The sequence below is a fragment of the Cupressus sempervirens genome, chromosome 11 (assembly GCF_028749045.1).
Source record: "Cupressus sempervirens isolate cs-2001-9-10 chromosome 11, ASM2874904v1, whole genome shotgun sequence".
Classification (NCBI taxonomy): domain Eukaryota; kingdom Viridiplantae; phylum Streptophyta; class Pinopsida; order Cupressales; family Cupressaceae; genus Cupressus; species Cupressus sempervirens.
In genome coordinates this window covers 832,171,191-832,191,294 of record NC_143128.1, presented here as the reverse complement: position 1 = coordinate 832,191,294, position 20,104 = coordinate 832,171,191, and the positions used below count along the sequence as shown (strand labels likewise).

Below are 20,104 nucleotides of genomic sequence, written 5' to 3'. Positions count from 1 at the left end.
CTATTAAGAATTTCCTTACAAAGCAAGAGGTTCTATTACTTCTTGTCAGATATAGAAAAACAACTAGCATACACTCGCTCTTTTTAGTTAAAAGCAGAAACTGAAAAAGCTTGAATACAACACAAAGATACCATAAGATTAATTTTATCGTTAAACACACAAAAGATAGTACAAATTGAAAAAGGAAGAGATTTGCATATAAAGCTACAAAATCCCAGTCAAAAGTACTGCGCTATAGAACTTACAATAAATATTGATAATGTTCAATTCAAAATATAGCAGAATCTGACAAGTATGCTTTGAACAGCAAGTTCCCATTACTAAATCTAAGTGCTGATGTCATTGATTTATAATTTTTCTAACTGCATGTGAATTATTCATTGTTGGACCAACCAGCTGTATTTCTCATATTGCATCCTCAACTGCAACTGTGTGGCCCAGCACTTCTCCCACTGTGCAACAGAATGTGATGTAAGGAATACCATTTGAAGTGTATAATTCTGCCAGCTTACTTGATATCCATTGGGGCATTATGAATCTCTTTTGAAATAAATGAAGCTAATACCAATAAATGCTCAAGTATTTGAGTCTTTGCATCTAATCCCAAGGCTTGGCATATAGCAAAGTAGGTCTTGATAACATGGTCCTCAAAGGTATTGTAATTGGAATGTTCAATTTTATCTCTTCAAAATTTCATCATTTCCAAAATTTTCCCTTCCTTTTATGATAAGGAAGCAATTTCACTTCATCACTACCTTGATCCCTAGCATACTCACTTCTTTATGACCCAAAGTTCATAAGGAATTCAGCATTTATGTTCAAGATGAAAACCTCGCATAGAGAACCTCTGTCCAATCCGACAAGAAGAAAAACTCATTCATAATAGATAGCTCTTAGATAGTTCTTTTATCAAGGTTTGTAATTTTTGGATACTTATCTCAGGCACTCAACACTAATGACTACATTAGGGGCAACTAATTTTTCTAAATCTCATCTCCAAGTATTATTATTCATTGGCTTAGGAGCCATACTCTTGTTTTATGCATATCTGAAACAGATTCCATCCATCACTGGAGTATAGCATCAAGGTAAACATATTCTCTATCTGCCAGCCTATTAGATAATATTTTTGAACCCTGGCCAAGCTTTGCCCATTTTAAGGAGCCAAGCGATGGTGCGAGAAATTCATCATCCAAACACCTCTCGTTAATCCTTTTGAGATTTCTGCCATTGTCAGCAGACCAATAGCAGGAGGAAAAACCAGCACATTAGCACCTCGGCCAATACCCTTTTTTAACATAAAAAAAATCAACCTAAGAAACATAGCAAGTAGATAAACTAAACTAATAAACAAGGAAAAACAGCAGAACTAGAAAGTACCAATGTTCAGAAAGCTACTGCAAGTTCTTAAAAAACTATTGCTGCAAACGTCAACCATAGTAGTCATAATGTATAAGTTTTTAGATGCCACGCAGGGCAGCAAGACCAACTTAACAAAACGGAAAATAATAGAACCCGAGGGCAGCCTCTCATTTCCCCTTAGCTCTTGGGGACAACAGCTTCAACAAAAGCACCTATAGCCAATCATCAGCGAGGAACCTATATAGACACTTGGAGTTGCTCTCATCTCCATCATTCGTGCCTTTCTCCTTCTTCTGCTGGAGAACTGAAGAGTGGTAGCAACAGAATGCATCACCTTGACAGAGAACTCAGCAAGGGAAATGAAACTCCTATCCAGCTCTGTGATCATGCAACTCATCTTTGCAACCTCCTTTCTTAGGCTCTTCAGATCCTCAGCCAGCGGTCTGCAATCCTAAAATTTAACAGTGCCCTTCATGGTAGGCACATCTTGCACAAACAGGGGGTTAGAAGAATCATCAACAATTATCTTGCCTGTGATGGTGAGGTTACTGGGAGAGGAGGTGGAGGTATCCTTGGCCACCTAGGCAAGGGGGGAGGTGGCAGTCATGGGGGAGGTACCCATCAGGTTCTCAACATCCTTACTGATAGTTAGGTCCACCTTGTCCATTATGAAACTGGCCAAGACGTGGGTTGTCTCCTTGTTACAAGCAGGGGAATCAACATTCGGGGTGGTTTTACCAGTCTCCGAATCCGTCAAATCCTCTTCCTCCTCAACATAATTTTTCCTAACCAATCTGTTTCTCCCTACAATTACTCCCCTTCCTCCTCTCACTCTCTTTGGACTCGAAGCGCAACTCCACTTCTTCCAAATCAAACTGCCATACCGCCATCTGTTTTCTCATAGGGTTGGAGGCAATTTTATTGGTGCGTTTCCACCCACCTCCTAGCTCCGTATCCAAGTCACCCAAATCAATAGGAGGTTCTAGCTTAAGTTTCTTTTTGGAGGTTGGTTGGGCAGGGATTAGCTTATTTTTCTTACCACTGACAAAAGGAGTATCGTTGGACACCTGGGGGGTAGGGTTATCATCGATAGAGATGATAGCAGGATTGGTGCCAATCACAGGGGCTTGCAAGAGGACAACAATACAAAGGGCAGAGGGCACAGTGCAAGTTGTGAAGACAGTAGATCAAAACCTGATGCAAGATAATGTAGTTTTTCCCCAACTATCTATCCTCAGGAACCTCCATACCCGAGGCTTCAAGGTCAAGAAGGAAGAAAAACAGAATGGAAATATGATGCAAGATAACATAGTTTTTCCCCAATTGTCTATCACGTTTCACTAGGGCTTAAATCTATTAAAAACTAGGCTTCCCAAGAAATGTTGAAAATTCTTCTCCTTCAAATATTTTCCTTTCAACAATTAAATGCTAGAGGACCACGAAAACAATTTGAAGAAAGAAAAATTGACAAGAGACCATTAATTTCTACTCGTTACTCATATAGCTTGAAATTTTAGGATTCTTCTCAAGGCTCCTTTTTTTACCTCAAAGAACTCAATTGGATGCAATTAATGCAATGCCATTGGAATCGTCTTTCATGTTCATCTTGAGGTTTGATATAATCCAATACTATTAACTTTAAATAACAACAAGTCAATTTATTTTAAAAGGGACTATGTAAAAGCCAAATATTTTTCAAAATAGTATTTTATTTAAAAGTGACTAGGGGGAAAAATCAAATGAAAGCATTCGCAGAAAAAATAGCAGAACAGCATTTGTGGAAAAATAGCGAAAAATCATTCAAAAAAAACTAGAAGGAAAAACATTTGCAAAAAGTTAGCAAAAAAGGATTACCAGAAAATAAGGTAAAAAGCATCCTCTAAAAAAGGGAAAAGGGAATAAAGGTGCTTGTCTTAAAAGCAATTGAAAGCTACAAAAAAAGGATTGGGGCTCTCAGTTTGGAATGTTGAAGAATTGGATATTGTTATACTTTTGATTTCCAAAGGAGTTGCAACTTCTTGGTTTTGAGGACAATATCCCTTGCAAACATCATTTCCCCCACTAAACCAATTTGTTATCTTTAAAAGTTTTTGTAAATGTGGATTTGAGTTACATGCATGTCATATGTAGCCAACCCTAAGCACTAAGTTGTATTTTGTTACATTTGCTTCAAAGCAAAAAAAACAACTTGGGTGGTTATTAGAATTATGTTGGTATTTGATGTGAGAATGGTAGATATCATTGGAAACTACCATTAAAACCCATACACGCAGACTATTTGTTCACAACTAGTCATTCTTGCAACTTTGGATTCGATTCGTAGATCATCATCAATTAGAACACATCAAAAGTTGTTGTGGCCAATCAGATTTGAGAAAGAATTGTCTTTGATGTTGTGACTAGACACCTCGTGATAAGAGAATGGGACACATGGACTTAGAGACGCAGCCAGATCTCACTCTCACGATCTTGAGATGACTCAGCCTTCCAAAGACTACACCATAGACAACCCAATCCAATACAAACTCACATGCACTAGCTAGCTAAAGAATATCCAATGAAGACACCTAGCACAATCTCACATGCTCATAGCTTGAAGCTTGAAACTTCTATTTGATCATGTGATGTGAAGAGAGAGTGTGGAACAAACATGGATTGTTGGAATGGGTTGACATGTCTCGACATCACGCAAAATCGCAAATTTAGAGCCACCTTTGAAGAAGAAACTTGTGATCCAAATGAGATGTGTGATGCAATAAGAACTCACCATGCAGTGCCAATGGAGAGTTGTTCTGCGAGAATCTCCTAGCCGAAGAACAAAGGAACTTCGGGTCCTACTTTGACCAAAAGGGACACACGTCAATTTTTTGTGTACTAGCAGTTTCAGATTCTTTGACAATGTTTTGTGGTAACATAATGCAATAGCAAGGTGACTTGTCGAACAGCATGACAAAGGATTACATCATTGAGCACAAAGGGGAAAACACCTGATAAATATGGGATCTACTAACAGATGCAACATGTCACCTGATCACAAATCATTGTGGGTTGAAAAACTTTAGGTTTCATGACACGTGATAGTTAAGCATTGAGTGACACAATAGCAAAGTTACACTTGGCCTATGCTCAAGTAAAGGATGTGTTGGTTCCAAGTTTCCAGCTGATTGCTCAAGAAACTAAATGAATTAGCAAAGTTTGATTACTAACTCCTTGGTTAGTGGCCAATTAACAAGAACAAATCACAAGATTGTTATCTTTTGCTCTTCCAGTCCCTACAAAACATTGGTCGATATCCCTTAACAATATCCATTGATGTTATCTTATTGTGATTAGATATTGTGAATTGCAGATGGGTTCTCAAAATGACAATATACCAAGGAAATGTGAGATTCTCTTAAGTTGGCTTCATTATTGGAAACCAAACAATTAGTAGCTTTGATAATAATTATAACATAGCCCGCTCTTAGTAGCTTTGAGAATAATTTTAACATAGCCCGCTCGTAAAACAACATGAAAATTTAAAAGGAATTGATATTTAATGATTGTTTTTGAATCAAAGTATCAGTTTCTTCATTGGTCGCTGCCTACCCTAGGGTCACAAAGTCAAAACATAGAAAATGAATGTATCCTTCTACGAAATTAACTCAAACCAAAGATATTTACACTAATGCTTTACATTAATGAACCTTAACACTGAAATTGCAAAATTATTCTCTAGATATGTAATATAAACACAAAACTACTATGAATTATTTAAAGCATTTGACTCTCTCCATTAAAGAAAGCTATAAACAAAACATACATCCCAGAAACACTGAAATGACAGATCCAGAATATCCTTGATACTTTTTATTCATAAAAACTTTGAATGTACATCATGGAAACAATTCTACAATAACATTTTCTATGGCATTCATAATCTGATTTGATATTTTTTATACATATTTGAATAATTGTAGACTGAAACTATCCTCTCTGGACTCTAGGCTCAAGACAATATGAAAAATGCCTACCCAAAATGAAATTCAAAACCCTTTCAGACCTTTCTATAGGAACAAGGGAGCAACATGCTTCAGCCCTGTACATGTGTCATATATTCATCAGAAAAACGCAGAAAAAAGGCTAAAAGCATTTTTGAGAAACAAAACAAAAGAAAGTTTTCGCAGAGTCAATGAGAATGTTCCAACTCTAGAAATTGTTGGAGAAAGTTCTAAAACTCAAGGAAGGTGGTACCCCTTTCCAAAGCTGACTTGGGTTGATGTAATAAACCTTGTCCCGGCTATAACTGAACAAATTTATTGTGTCAACGTTCATTTCCTTACCTTATCAAAAGATTGTCATTTTAACAAACATTTGGCAAGCAATGCTAGCTATCCCTGTATATCATGCTAAATACTTGAGCAATTAATAAGGTATGCAACCAGCTTCTCACTAAATCTATCTTTATGTGTTTTGCACATAGTTCCAAAAATCGCCATGAAATCGCCGAAATTGCGATAAGATTCATGGCTCCCGATTTTTTTGGAATCGAAAATCGCTGGTGGCGATTTTTCCTTGTGAATCGTCTGAATCACCAAAATCTCCAGAAATCGGCGATTCATGGCAAAAATCGCCAAAATCTCCAGAAATCGGCCACGGCAGCAAGGATAGAAAGTTCAATTTTAAAAAAAAACACATGTTTTATTTGCTTTCTAAGTTGACTTTCCTCTTTGTTATAACCCTAAAGAGCCTTCTATTTGCTTAGTATGAGTAGAAGAGAGGAAGAGTGAGAGAGAAGAAGAGAAAAGAGAATCCATAGGTTTCCAACCGGCAAGAAGGAAGAGCACCAAAGAGATCAAAAGTCCATTTGGGGAGGCCATAAATTGCATTGGGAGCATTAAGGAATCAATATCAACACTCCTCAACTCATTTGCAAGAGGTAAGTGTTGGTTTTTTTTTTGCATGTTAGTGTAGTATGCATTTTTTGTTAAATTTTTTTAGTGTTCATTTGCAAATCTTGAATGTTTTTTATTTTTACTAAATTGCAAACTAGGGTTTGTTGTTTTGTAGTTTTTGTTTATTAGTTGCAAACTTTGATTTTTTACATGAATTTTTTTATTGCAGCAGCCCTTTGCTTTCATTTTCCAATTTCCACAATGGGTAAAAAAGATGAATGCTGGAAATATAATGAAGAGTTTCCTGAGAGAACCAAATATCAAACAAAATGTATATTTTGCAAAGAAAAAATAAATTCGAGAGGTATCTATAGATTGAAATACCACATTGCTGGCATACCTGGCCATGATGTCACAGTTTGCACTCATCAAACCGCTGAGGCAAAACGCTCTTATTTAGTGGCATTAGAAAAAATTGAACAAGACAAGTTGACTAAGAAAATGCAACTTGAAGGGTTAAGAGGTATTGGCTCCCGTGCTCCCACATCCGCAACCGCATCTACATCTGCAAGTGCATCTGCATCAGCTTCCGCATCCGTAGGTTGTGTTGGAGAGGGTTCTTCTAGGCCTCCTTTTCATCCTAGTGCTAGTGCTCATGTGAGTGTTAGTGGTAGTCGGTCTCATACTGAGACAGAGTCCAACACCAACCTATTGCGGCCTAGAGTGCGGAAAAGCAGAATGGATAGTTACTTTGTGCCCCGCACTACTCCTGGCTCCCAACCCACGCTTGAAGGCATGGGTTTGAACAAAGAGATTCATGATGCTGCCAGAAAAGATATTTGCAAATTTTGGTACTTTTGCAACATTCCATTTATTGCAGCCAGGTAATTGATTCTTTTTTCTTTGTTATCTTCAAAGTTAAAGTTAAAAGTAAAAGTAAAACTTTAATTATATCTACTTGTTTTATGATTTTAGTTTTTGACATCTAAATTTCTAATCAATATCATTATCTATTTGTGACAGGACTCCTTATTGGCAGAACATGATAGATGCAGTTACTATTTGTGGTCCGGGGTTTAAAGCCCCAACTGAGGCTGAGTTGAGTGGATACCTCCTGGAGGAAATGGTTGAGGATATTAGGCATGAGCTTGAGGACAACCGAAAGGAGTGGATCGAAAAGGGTTGCACCATCATGACTGATGGTTGGACAGATAGGAGGGGAAGAACACTCCTCAATTTTCTTGTATCCTGTGGAGGTGATTGATCATTCTACTTTCCTACATACATAATTTTGAATCGTGATTGACTATTTCAAATTTTGATTTGTTGATTGCTAATAGTAATTATAATTCGTTTTTTTGTTACTTGTAGGATATACCATGTTCCTCAAATCCATTGATGCTTCTGCTCATGTAAAAAACGCCACATACTTATGTGAGGTTATTGAGGAAGTTATAGCAGAGGTGGGGGAACAACATGTGGTGCAAGTGGTGACGGATAATGCAGCAAGTTATGTTGCTGCAGGTAAACTTTTAACTTTTTAAGTTTTGAAAATAAATTTATTTGAATTTTGAACTTTTTCTAATTCTAACTTAGAATTTCTAAGTTTCCTAAGTTCTAACATGTTTGAAATTTTAATTTCTAATTATCTTAAAATTGTTGTAGGCAAACTTTTGATGGAGAGGCACCCCACCATATTTTGGTCCCCTTGTGCAGCACACTGCCTTGACCTCATTTTGGAGGAAATTGGCAAATTTGAGTGGGTCAAGTCATGTGTGGAAAGGGCAAAAAACATATGCAAGTTTATTTATAATCATTCATTTGTCCTTAGCACAATGAGGAAGTACACAGGAGACAAAGAGTTAGCTCGTCCAGGGATCACGATGTTTGCCTCGAATTTCATCACCTTGCAGTCCTTGTTGACATCAAGGGATGATTTGAGGAGCATGTTTGTTGGGCGGGAGTGGATTTCATCTTCCTATGCTACGACCACTGCAGGGATAGATGTGGTGGATTGCATATTTGATGATGATGGTTTTTGGAAACCTGCTAGAGAAATTCTTAAGGTAATTTTATTGCAATTTAACATTTAATATTTTACAGTTTACTATGCTAATTGTTTAATGATTTAGTTTTACCTTAAGTTATATTATTGAATTATTCTATGTTTAAGTTTTGACTCAAATTTTTGTTTTACTTTATATGTAGGCCACTGAGCCTCTTGTATCTCTCCTACGAACTGCTGATGGGGAGAAGCCCTCTATGGGCTACATATATGAGGGCATGGATAGGGCCAAGGAGGCCATTAGAGCTCAGTATGCAGGAGTGCAGGAGAAGTATGCCCCTATTTGGGACATCATTGATAGGAGATGGCAGAATCAGCTCCACAGACCCATCCATGCAGCAGCTTACTTTTTGAATTCGGCATTTCATTTCCGTCCTGACTTCAAGGCGGATGAGGAGGTTCTCACCGAATTATATACAGTGATCCAGAGGTTGAGTACTGATGAGGATAGCAGTGCTGCAATTATTGAGCTTGATAAGTTCAATAATAAAGAAGGGCCACTTTTCTCTAGCAGGGTAGCCATAGATGCTCGGGAAACAATACAGCCAGGTAAAAATTAAATAATATATTCAATGTTCATGAATCTAGATTCTAAACTTAAAGTTGATTATGTAATTTTAGAGTTAACTTGTAATTTGTAATTTGTAAATGAGACTAATTATTTTTATTTTCCCTTATTTCAGATAGATGGTGGCAAATGTTTGGGGCCACAACCCCAAAACTTCAAAAAATTGCCATTCGTATTCTGAGTCAGCCAAAAAGCGCTTCTGGATGTGAGCGCAGTTGGTCCATGTTCGAGCACATCCACTCGAAGAGGAGAAACAGGTTGACAGTGCAGAGGTTGAATGATCTTGTCTTCGTTCATTAAAACCTCCGTCTTAGGATCAGACAGATTTTGGGCACTGTCTCCTCTCCGATCATTCTGGAGGAGATTGATCCAGAATCAGAGTGGCTCACAGAGGTTGTAGATCCAGTCTTCACTGAGGAAGACCGTGCGTGGATTGACCAGGTGGATATAGAGGCTGAGGCAGCTAGAGCACGTTCTTCAGGCATTGGTAGACGCACACGTGCACGCACAAACACAGGCCCTAGCGACATTCATGAGCCCATCTTATATGCGGGAGATATGGTTCGACAGTCCTCTAGGACCTACATTAGACGCCTTGCTACTAGGCAGACTGGATACTCAGAGGCTGAGGCTGAGGCTGTAGCCGAGCTTGAGGATGATGTTGAGGATGATGATGACTATGAGCCTGAGGCTTGAGCTGGAGCCTTGTTTTTATATTTTGTTTACAGATATTGATACTGAATCATTGATAGACATATGTTTCAAACTTTCATGGATCTTCATCTTAGATTCTTACATAAATTTATGATTTGATGTCTTATGGATCATCTTACATACATTCTATGATTTAAATCATTATGATCATTTGATTTCTATTTACTTCAGCTAGCCTACAATTTACATTTTAGATAACATAGTTACGTATGTGATGGATTTTATGTTCCATGTTTATGTATGTTAAGTTTTAACTTCTATTTGATGATGTTATAGTGTGCTTAAGTTATATTCAATAAAGGGTGCATGAAATAAGTTTCAAATTGTTAAAATCTTTAAATTTAAAGGGTTTTTTCAAATTTGCCGATTCATCGCCGATTCATTGCCGATTCACGATTCAATTCGGCCTTGCCGATTCCGATCCGATTCCGGTTCACGTTTCTTTGGAACTTCAACTTTTGCATGAGTGAATCGGTAAACATTTCAACTAAAATTCTGAATTCATTCATTGCTTATCCAAACTGAAATTTATTCGCATACTGATATTTTAGAGTCAATCATGGACCAATACTCCAGTCTATTTATTAATTTGGTAAAATTCAGAGCCAACTGTACCATTCAAACTAGATGGCATAGATTGAAATTTCATTTAATAAATTAACTTATCTTAATCACAATTGGACCCTGGTGATTTTGCTGAACATGACATTCATAAATTGCAAGTAATGCTCTAGTGATCACAGATCATTCCCTACAGCACTCACGATGGGCAGAATAACATGTCTGTTGCTTGCAGCTCATACCAGTAACAGATTTAGTAGCCACGATAGCCAAAAATGATGCATGTATGGCCCACAAAACTGATCACAGCCTTCTTTAGCTGGTGCGTAGACTTCCAGCAGGTGACGTGGCTTCTTAATGCAAATTGCAGACCTCCTATATTGGAACACAGTCCCTTGTGACTGTACACAGACCTCCCAGAATGGATACAGACCTCTTCACAAGCAAAAACAACCTTGGAAATGTCCAACCTCTGCCATAGACTGAATCGGCAGCCTCTTAAATGCATATACAAATTCTCCCAATTAAAAACAACTGATATATGCAAAACACTGCCTCCCAGGAAGTGACGGCAGCCTTAGTGTGCAAAAACAACTCCCGAAAAACACAGATTGCAAGTAGGAGAATCACAGATACTCTCCACAAATTCTCAAAACAATTAATTATCTCCTTGCAGATCACAACTTCTCACAGTAAAGAAATTGAGGCAAATTGTTATAATTCAGCAACAATTTGCAAGTCAATCTTCGGGACGATAAAAATCAGAACTCCAAACCCTTATACTTCAGCAAGGGCATCAAACTTCAAGACCTCAGAAAAAGCCACAAAGGCAACAAAAAAAAATATATATCTAGGCATGTTTTTCCCAATGAAATGAGTTTTCATTTATAATCTTTCATTGGCCAAAGTTTCCTAAAAAACTCCACTTCAGAAATTGTGGAAGTTTCCCAAAAGAACTCAACGATTGAAATTTTCCAACATACTTTTTAGAAATATCTCTTAATATCATTATTATAATAATATAAATATCATTATAATAATGCAACTTAATAATTATTGAATAAATAAGAGCCTGTGCAATTATTGAACTTATTTACTCCAAGTGATGACCAACTACCAAAGCCACCCACTACATTGCCAAAAATAGACTTACTAAAAATATTAAGTCCACAACTGGGACCAATAAAAGACCTTGTCAGCTCACGAGGGTCACTATGATGAGCTAACTCCATCAATTATGTACACTTGCCAAAAACTGGGACATTACAATTGATGTAAAACTGTTACAACGACATGGACAAAGAACACACTTGCGGAATGATCAAGCGGCATGAGATCTGAATGTGATGATCGAATGAAATGTCAATTATTCACATCTTCATTTCATTTCATTTCCAAAACTGAGAAGCCCTTGACTAGATGACATGGCAAAATTTGCCCACCATGTGAAAATTTTGAAAATGCAAACCAAATTTGTGTTTGCTTCATTTTATCAAAATTTCAAACAACACCATTTGTGTTCAAAATCATTTATCAAAAAGATTTTATCCCTAACTATTATTCAAGATAGTGAACTTCTCAGCTCAATTACAGATACAAGGACTGTAAGGATGAGTTATATAAATATCATTCCCTCTTACTTCGTGAGGTAAGAAAGATTTCTTTCAAGACTATTTATTGCTCTATTTAACAATCTCGATAACACAAGGAACCTCTTTCAGCACTTCAGTACAAAAAGCCATACTGTTAGTTATACCTTCATTACCTAGTAAATGATCTGGAAACCACGAGAATTGATATAGAAGATTGATTTATCAACTTTGATTATTGATATTTGTAACGTCCATATGGCCAAGCCATTCAAGAATGAAAGTAATTCTTTGTCAAGAAAAATTCATAGCACACTATTGCAACCTTCACTTCAAGACCAAAATCTAATACCACGGATAGGAAAGAAAATTCCTCTGAAAATCTTATATTTGAATGAGGTACACAATGTGAGGATAATAAAAAGAGAATATAAATTCATTCTTTAAAAATGAAGATAACAAGTTAAACCTTGGAGATCTATCATGCTTCTAATCATCTTCACAATATAGAGTTCACCTTTGCTTTTGTCAAAGAGATATCCATAGTACCAACCAATGAAGCTTCTTACAATTACTATTGATGAGAAAAAAACTTGCTTTAAAATTACAAACCTTGCAAATTTCCAATCATTGGTTGAGATAACTCTATTTCAATATGCCTTGAGATGATATCAGAATAATGCAGAAGAAGCTAATTATATCCCATGAAGGATCCAAGGATGAAAATATCCGAGGGTTTGTTTAGCAACTATCACCTTGTATACTTAGAAAGTTGAAATTGCTTGAGGGCAAGCAACTCAGGAATGGTGGATTGTAATGCCCCTGCTTAAGCAATATCAATAACTAGCCAACAAACTACAGAAGATTGTCTTATTTATAAGTTTGAGATGGATAATGGGCAGCGATTCCCTATTTAAGAGAGCAATCAGAATCCTTATGAACAGCAAGGACAGTGATTACACAATTGAGATTAAACAGTAACCAAAAGGTAATGATCATGAAGGATTAATTAAAAGAAGAAATTAAGGAGGCACTCTGGAGGATTTAAGACTTGCTTAGAAACAGCAATTAGAATAAGTGAAGAGGCATGCAAAAGAGACACCATCCTTTGAAAAGGAAGGGTAACTGCCTGAGGGACATAACCGTCCAGCAAGATAGAAGGGTATTAAAGATGAAGAAAAGCATTATCCCAAGGCATTCATCGAACCATCAGAAAGCCAAATCACAATGGATCCAATAAAGGCAAAAAATGACAGGTTCAGAAATTTGTCTTATTAATAAGACAACAATTTTCTATATCAAGGAAAGCAATTCAATAAGCATCAGCAAATAGAAGTAAGAACGTCACAGAAAGCAAAAGAATAACTTCCAGATTGAGCATTGTGACAGCATCTGATCGATTCAAACTGTTATTACCAGCATCTAATAATCCTAATAGTCACCCTTGTGGTATAAATATTGTTTGCACATTATTTGTCAGCGATCATCTTTTTTATATATACATGTATATTATTAGATATAACATGCATATGTCTGGATAAATCTGTTTGTAGAGCCCCATCATTTATAGAAGGAAGGTGTAAGGAAGAAGGGATTATGAGGTTGCTAGATAAGTAATCCTAATAGTCACCCTTGTGGCATAAATATTGTTTTCACATTATTTGTCAGCGATCATCTTTTTTATATATACATGTATATTATTAGATATAACATGCATATGTCTGGATAAATCTGTTTGTAGAGCCCCATCATTTATAGAAGGAAGGTGTAAGGAAGAAGGGATTATGAGGTTGCTAGATAAGTAGCCGAACAGATGTCCATGTTACCTGCCCCTGGGGCCAAGAGGGCAAAGATCTGCTTTTCGGCTTAGATACAAGCCCCCATTACAATCACCTCTCCAACACTTCAATGATGGCTATTGAGTTTAAGTAGATGGGGCATGGATGAGAGAAGCAGATACAAGCACCCCTCTAAGTAGACCACCCCAAGTGGATGCTCGTGTTGACTTCCACTAGGGCCAAAAGAGTGAGTGTCCACGCTTGGGCTTAGTGAGGACTGCATTTGGGAGGACATAAATTTTTCTTCCCCCAAACTCTAATCTATTTAAATAGTAATATAAATATTGTACAAATATTGTGCTATTATTCAACCTAAGTGTGTATATGTGTGTGCGTGTTTCCTTGGCTATGGTCACAGGATCTTAATCCAAGGTCATATTGTTTTAAGGAGATATTTCAATTGGTAAAGATGTAACCCATCCCTATCTTGTACCAATTGTGATTCTAAGGTGAATTCTACGGAAAATTTGGAAGGGGACATTACATGGTCTTTATATTTGACAACTGGGTTGATTCACTATGCGCTTAGACTCCAACTTGCAAGTGTTCATGTTGTCTTATTTGTGAATTCTGAGCTGGTGCCTTAGCCTTTCTTGGTGAAAGAGAATGGGATTTTGACCCAAAAAAATCAGAGATGCAGCAAGTAGTGTATATGCTACTTTAGTATGTTAGAAACAATAAATTAAAACAATCAAAAGCATTTGCATACTAATTTAACATAACTTCATGAGAAACAAAGTGAAGTCCTCAAATGAAAATATGAGCCATGGATAGGCTCTCTCAATGAGGATGATCACTTGATGTAGAGGTGTGTCTAATAGCTAAGATGGCTTGATTATGTATGTACGCTCAAATGCTCAAATGGACTTCAATGGAGGATTTTTGATAGATTTTGGTGAATGGATTTGATGTAAAAATGGCTTCTCAAAATGGCATTATGCCTTTACTTTCTAGATTGTGTTGTTTTTGCAAAGAGGAAAGATCCAATTTATAGGCAAGAGGCTTGATGGATGGAGGGCTAAGATGGAAGGAAAGGAGAAAGCTTATGGAGGGCTCAGATTGAATGAGAGGAGAGCACATGGATTGTGCTTCCTTACAGCCAATCAGGAAGTGACACATATCACAGGGTGAGAGGATGGAGGAAAGGGCAAGGATGAGTCAACAAAGGAGGCTCAAGGGATAATATCTTCATAAAGACCCTTCATAAGTGCTTTGTAAGAGCATTGAAAGAGAGTGTAAGAGATATTTGAGGGTCATTTATGTTGGAGGGTGAGGAATTTCGACTTGGGTTGGATTAGAAAGGTTTTAAGCGTGCTTAGGATTGTGCAAATGATTAGAGGATGGATTAGGACGGTTTAGGATTAACTTAGGGATAGGCAAGTGGATGGCAATAAATGAGGGTGGGTGAAGGAGGAGATATTTGTTAACTTTGGCTAGGGTTAGCAAGTCATAACCCATGTTTAGGGAATGTGACAAGGTTTAGGAGGGGATTAGGATTGACATCTTCTAGAAGAGTCTAGGCTTTGGATGAGAATGAAGACTTTCTAAAAGAATTTAGAACTTCCTAGGATGAGGATAAAAAAGGGTTTTTAGAAAATAAATAAAGTTTTATTTATTTCAAGGGTTTTGGCTGAGGAGATATTTATTAAAACATTTTTAATAAACATGAGGATTAATATTTAATCTATAATGGGCACCTCTGAATGTCCCAAAAAACTGAACCAAATTGCTGAAAGGAATTATGTCAAACAGTTTGCATTCAACCTCTTATTTCTCCGTTTAATGTTTTAAACCCCTTATAACTCCGGAAATCAAACGTTTATTTGTTTGTTGTGTTTTGTGCATGGAATTGGTATCATACAACATAAACAAGAAAGAAACTACAATAATATGCAAAGTGGAAATGAACTGCTGCCAATAAAATGTTTTTTTCAGAATTCATAAAACCAAATACATGGCAGATTTATCAACTCACTAATTACTTCAGCATTATTGACATAATACTCTAGCCCATGCTTTCGAACTGGCTGCTACAGTGCCGTATGAATAGTGCTGCTACAGTACTTTGTCCTTCAATCAGTCCACTACTTTCGTAATATCATTCCCTCAAAGCGGCATAAGCGTCGAACAAGTAGTGAAGAAGATATGAGCAAAATACCAAATCTGCCTGTAGCTGGAAATGCAACTAAACTGCCTGATAATGAAGCCGATAACAAAGAATTCCAAAGGCCAAACCCCAAGGGAATGACGTCTGGAATGTTACAAGAGAGGATAAACATCCTCAAATGCCAAGAACGGAGCTGCAACTCACACACCAATTTCTTCTCATATTCAACCTGTCTAATGAAGCCACAAATGCTTACTTTTATTCTATTTCCAAGGGTCCGCTCAACTCATATGGGCAATGTGGGATAAAAGATGTGTAATATATAAAACATATATTAAAATACCCCTTATGTCTCCTTTGGGTACACATCTCCATAAAATAAATATTAAAGTAACACTTTAATATTTCACAATTAAATTAAACGTTACTTTAATAAAACTTCAAACATTAAAATGTATTAGCAATCGGACTTCGAATAATGCGAGTGATAGCTCATCGGAAAGCTCTCACCGAGGAGTATCAAATCCAATCACCAAAATTGACCTGCACTGTGTCCTACCAACTTACTAAAAATAGTAAGTATGCCTGAATGAGTAAATCAACTTCGTTTTGGCCCAAACTGGAAATGACTAGGCCAAAACACTCCAGGATCCCATTAAACCCTTCGTTAGCCCTCGGGACCATGTAGAACAAGGCTAACGCGCACACACTTGGTCAACTGCTAAATGGGGACATTACATAATCTTAATTAAATATTTTGAGTTGGGATTAGGGGTAGGAAATGATGGGATTAGCCTTTAATCGAAATTTAAGAAGGATTAGAAGATTTTGGAAGAGGTTAGTGGTCTTAAGGAAATTGGCCAAGTTTTGAGCAAAAAATAAATTATTTATTTATTTTGGGATTTTTGGTCAATTTATTAATTAAATAATTAATAAATAAAGAAATAATGTTTAAATAAGATTTAAACATTTTTGGGAGGGATTCCTTAATTAAATATTTTTAATTAAGATAAAAGGATTTAATGGCATAAAAAATTAATTAATTAATAAATAATGATGTCATCAGAGACTTTTTTTAAAAATAAAAATACTTTATTTTCTAAAGGATTTTAGGTGTCTACAAGTAGGTGACAATGGATCTCCTAGATGTGGTTTCCACAGCTGGACAGTGAGAAACCAATTATAGTCCTATCTCCCTCATGCTTGACCTGATGCAATGTAAGGTTGATATTTGGCTCAGATGTGGGCTAGGGATCCCTGGAAAGCGATCTCCTGCATGCTTTGACTCATGAAGCTTGTTACCTGAAGGTGTGTGAGGTGTCACTGGGGACTTTGGTTCTGGAATCTGGAAATGTGCTGGAGAATCAAAACTTGTCTGTGTTTGTATATTCCCCCTATCAAATATGCTGAAATGGATTTTGTTCAATTAATTGGTGTCTATGAAGGCTTTGTTCAGGCAACAATAAATGAGAAGGCTAGAGATCCCTGGAAAGCGATCTCCTGCATGCTTTGACTCATGAAGCTTGTTACCTGAAGGTGTGTGAGGCGTCACTGGGGACTTTGGTTCTGGAATCTGGGAATGTGCTGGAGAATCAAAACTTGTCTGTGTTTGTATATTCCCCCTATCAAATATGCTGAAATGGATTTTGTTCAATTAATTGGTGTCTATGAAGGCTTTGTTCAGGCAACAATAAATGAGAAGGCTAGAGATCCCTGGAAAGCAATCTCCTGCATGCTTTGACTCATGAAGCTTGTTACCTGAAGGTGTGTGAGGTGTCACTGGGGACTTTGGTTCTGGAATCTGGAAATGTGCTGGAGAATCAAAACTTGTCTGTGTTTGTATGTTCCCCCTATCAAAAATGCTAAATTGGATTTTGTTCAATTAATTGGTGTCTATGAAGGCTTTGTTCAGGCAACAATAAATGAGAATCCTAATTATATTATTGTTTTGCTGCAGCTGATTTAGTTGTTAGCTTGATACTGATTGTGATTCTTTGTTGTACTTCATGGATAATACCACATAAATGTGATTCTCAAACACCATTGAAACATTCTAATAATATGGTACAAGAGAAAAGAAAAACACTTGTAGTAAATAAAATTACCTTTTTCTGGATTTGCTTAACTGTTTGCACAAGTATGTGATCTCCAACCACTTTCCGTGTGCCCCTTACAAAATCGTCCTTAGTTATCTCGTTCCTCTGTTAAATGCAAACATAGGGCGCATAAATTCCATGTAAAAATAAGCATTAAAATTTCTCAAGCATTTGCTTGTAGTTTCTCTTAACACACTGCCCGTATATAACTCATTATTCAGAACTTCTGGTTAAACAATTCCATGTAATAGTACCATGAGCACACATATTATACTACTGGTAAGTATATATGCGATTAATCAGCTATAACAAAATTTATATATTCAGACTTGCTAAAGAGAAACCAGAAGAGAATAGATCTTGGTTATCATTCTGCCGAACATGTCAAAGAGTTATAAGGCCCCCACTGTGTCTAGACCAGGTAAGACTACGTAAGAGAGTTTATATGTGACACAGAGAACAGATAAAATTGAAAAAAACAAATCTGAATGTTTGATTTTCTAGATATCACTCTCCTGCCCTCAAGAAAAGGATTGCCTGGTCGAAAGAAGGTGCTTTTATCTGTACATATGATTGGATGAATTTAATGTATGGACAACAGATAAATGGGTAATAGCAAGTAGAGAAGGAAACCAAAAGAAAATTCCATTTTACTCTGTATTTAGAAGGGATTTTAATGCAACTTGTACCCCAAAAACTAACAACCATTTGAGGGAAGGCTACACTTTGTAGGGAAAAAAAATGTTAGTTAGCGAGACATTCAACATCAGAGTTTAATGTTCTGCATGCAGGCAATAGTGGAGACTTTGCAATAAGAAATTCAATGAGGTATTCTTAAGAAAATATGTTAGCTGTTAAAGTACTATCAGTAAATTGCTAAAAACACTCTAAGAAAGCCAAAAGAGTGGAGCCCATATTTCTGAAAATTGTTTCATCATGGAGCAAACAATACTTTATACTGCAGAGCATAGTTGAGAAACTCCAACTCAGCAAAAACTCACCAGGGCCCAAAAATAAATTTGGAGAAAACTAAGCCAAAACTTGGCCAAAAATTCAGCTGCTTAAAACATTTCTTAAATTTGATTAGAAATGCTTTTCTTTGCAAAAATTTAATGAAATAAGATAAGATAAAGATAAATTTATTAAAGATGCATCGAAGGAGTCAGTAAAGGAGGAAACAAATTAAACAAGCTGAGTTTAGATATATTAAAGTGTAAATCGGGTACAAAATGCCATGATCATGTGGAATGCTAATGGTTGGTAACTTGATAGTCTAAAGTAAAATTTAAAATAGTAAGTTGTATTTGTAAAACAATTTACATCTTCCTCTTCCCAACTCTAGTAAAAACTAGAAGAGTTATAGATTCGAGTCCTGAAGTCCACTATGGTTGCCTCCTAGCTCGACGGAACAATTTGTGGCTCGACCTCCATCCTAGAGAAAATGGTGTTAAATCTTGTTCATTAGACTCGAAAGCAATTTAGAGTACTTAGGAAATGTCATTTTTGAGTTTCTAGAAACCTAGATACAACATAAGGAGATAAAACAGTGTCCCACCGCTCATTGGGGATGGGGCCATGGGCGGACGTTGAGGACAGGGGGCAACTCAATAAAGTGGATATAAAAACATCAACTTGATTCGATGTGATTTCCCCATCAATTTCTTTTATTGTTTTAAAATTCAAAATAGGGGTATAGGACCAGGCAGCCCCTAGTGGGGTCAAGGGACAACCCCCCTTGCAGGTCCCAAGACACATTTTTCCTCTTGCCTAGCCTTTGGATTCTTCCATTTTGAAGCATCCCTCCCAAAATTAACATGTTTGAACTCCCTTGAAAACCCACTTCAAATCAACTAAAATGCTTCCAAATGACCTTGCATAAACTTGGAAGAGTGTTTTGTTGCTTGAGCAGCAAACAAGAACTCGAAAAAAAAATCAAATGAAACTTAATGTTTGACGTCAAAATCCTTACACATTGCTGCGGCTGGATATTTGGCTTCAACTCAGCAACTTTTCCATATGTTTTCTGGGAGGTTTTTTTTGGCAAGAAAGATTCGTAAAAACCTGCCAAGCAGAAAAAATCGCAAGTTTTTCTCTACTCAGAGAGCTCTCTGCGAGTTTTTGATCTAAGCTACAAAGTATTACAAAAGTAGATACATTTCTTTTATGTCAACATAATATTTGGTTCTTTACATATGAAATCCTGCAAATTATATAGTTTGTATTAAATTAAAGTATTCCTGAAATTGCTCAAAGCATAAGATAAATGATCAGCCAAAAATTGATCTTCCCATCTAAGCTTATCAATTTGGATATTTCCAAATGAGCATATG

At 36.6% G+C, this 20,104-nt stretch overlaps 2 protein-coding genes across 2 annotated transcripts in view; one reads left to right on the top strand and one right to left on the bottom strand.

Annotated features, from left to right (window-relative positions):
- Positions 1-20,104, bottom strand: part of LOC149532140 (uncharacterized) — a 67,149-nt gene that overhangs the window by 21,527 nt on the left and 25,518 nt on the right. Inside the window, exon 4 of the mRNA XM_089810411.1 lies at positions 17,784-17,879. Within this exon, the coding sequence (XP_089666537.1) occupies positions 17,784-17,879 (96 nt within the window). The remainder of the gene's footprint in view (positions 1-17,783; positions 17,880-20,104) is intronic.
- Positions 8,403-9,195, top strand: LOC149532141 (uncharacterized). Its single transcript, XM_089810412.1, has 2 exons — positions 8,403-8,850; positions 8,985-9,195. Exons 1-2 carry the CDS (start codon positions 8,499-8,501, stop codon positions 9,167-9,169), a joined length of 537 nt encoding a protein of 178 aa, XP_089666538.1. The 5' UTR covers positions 8,403-8,498; the 3' UTR covers positions 9,170-9,195.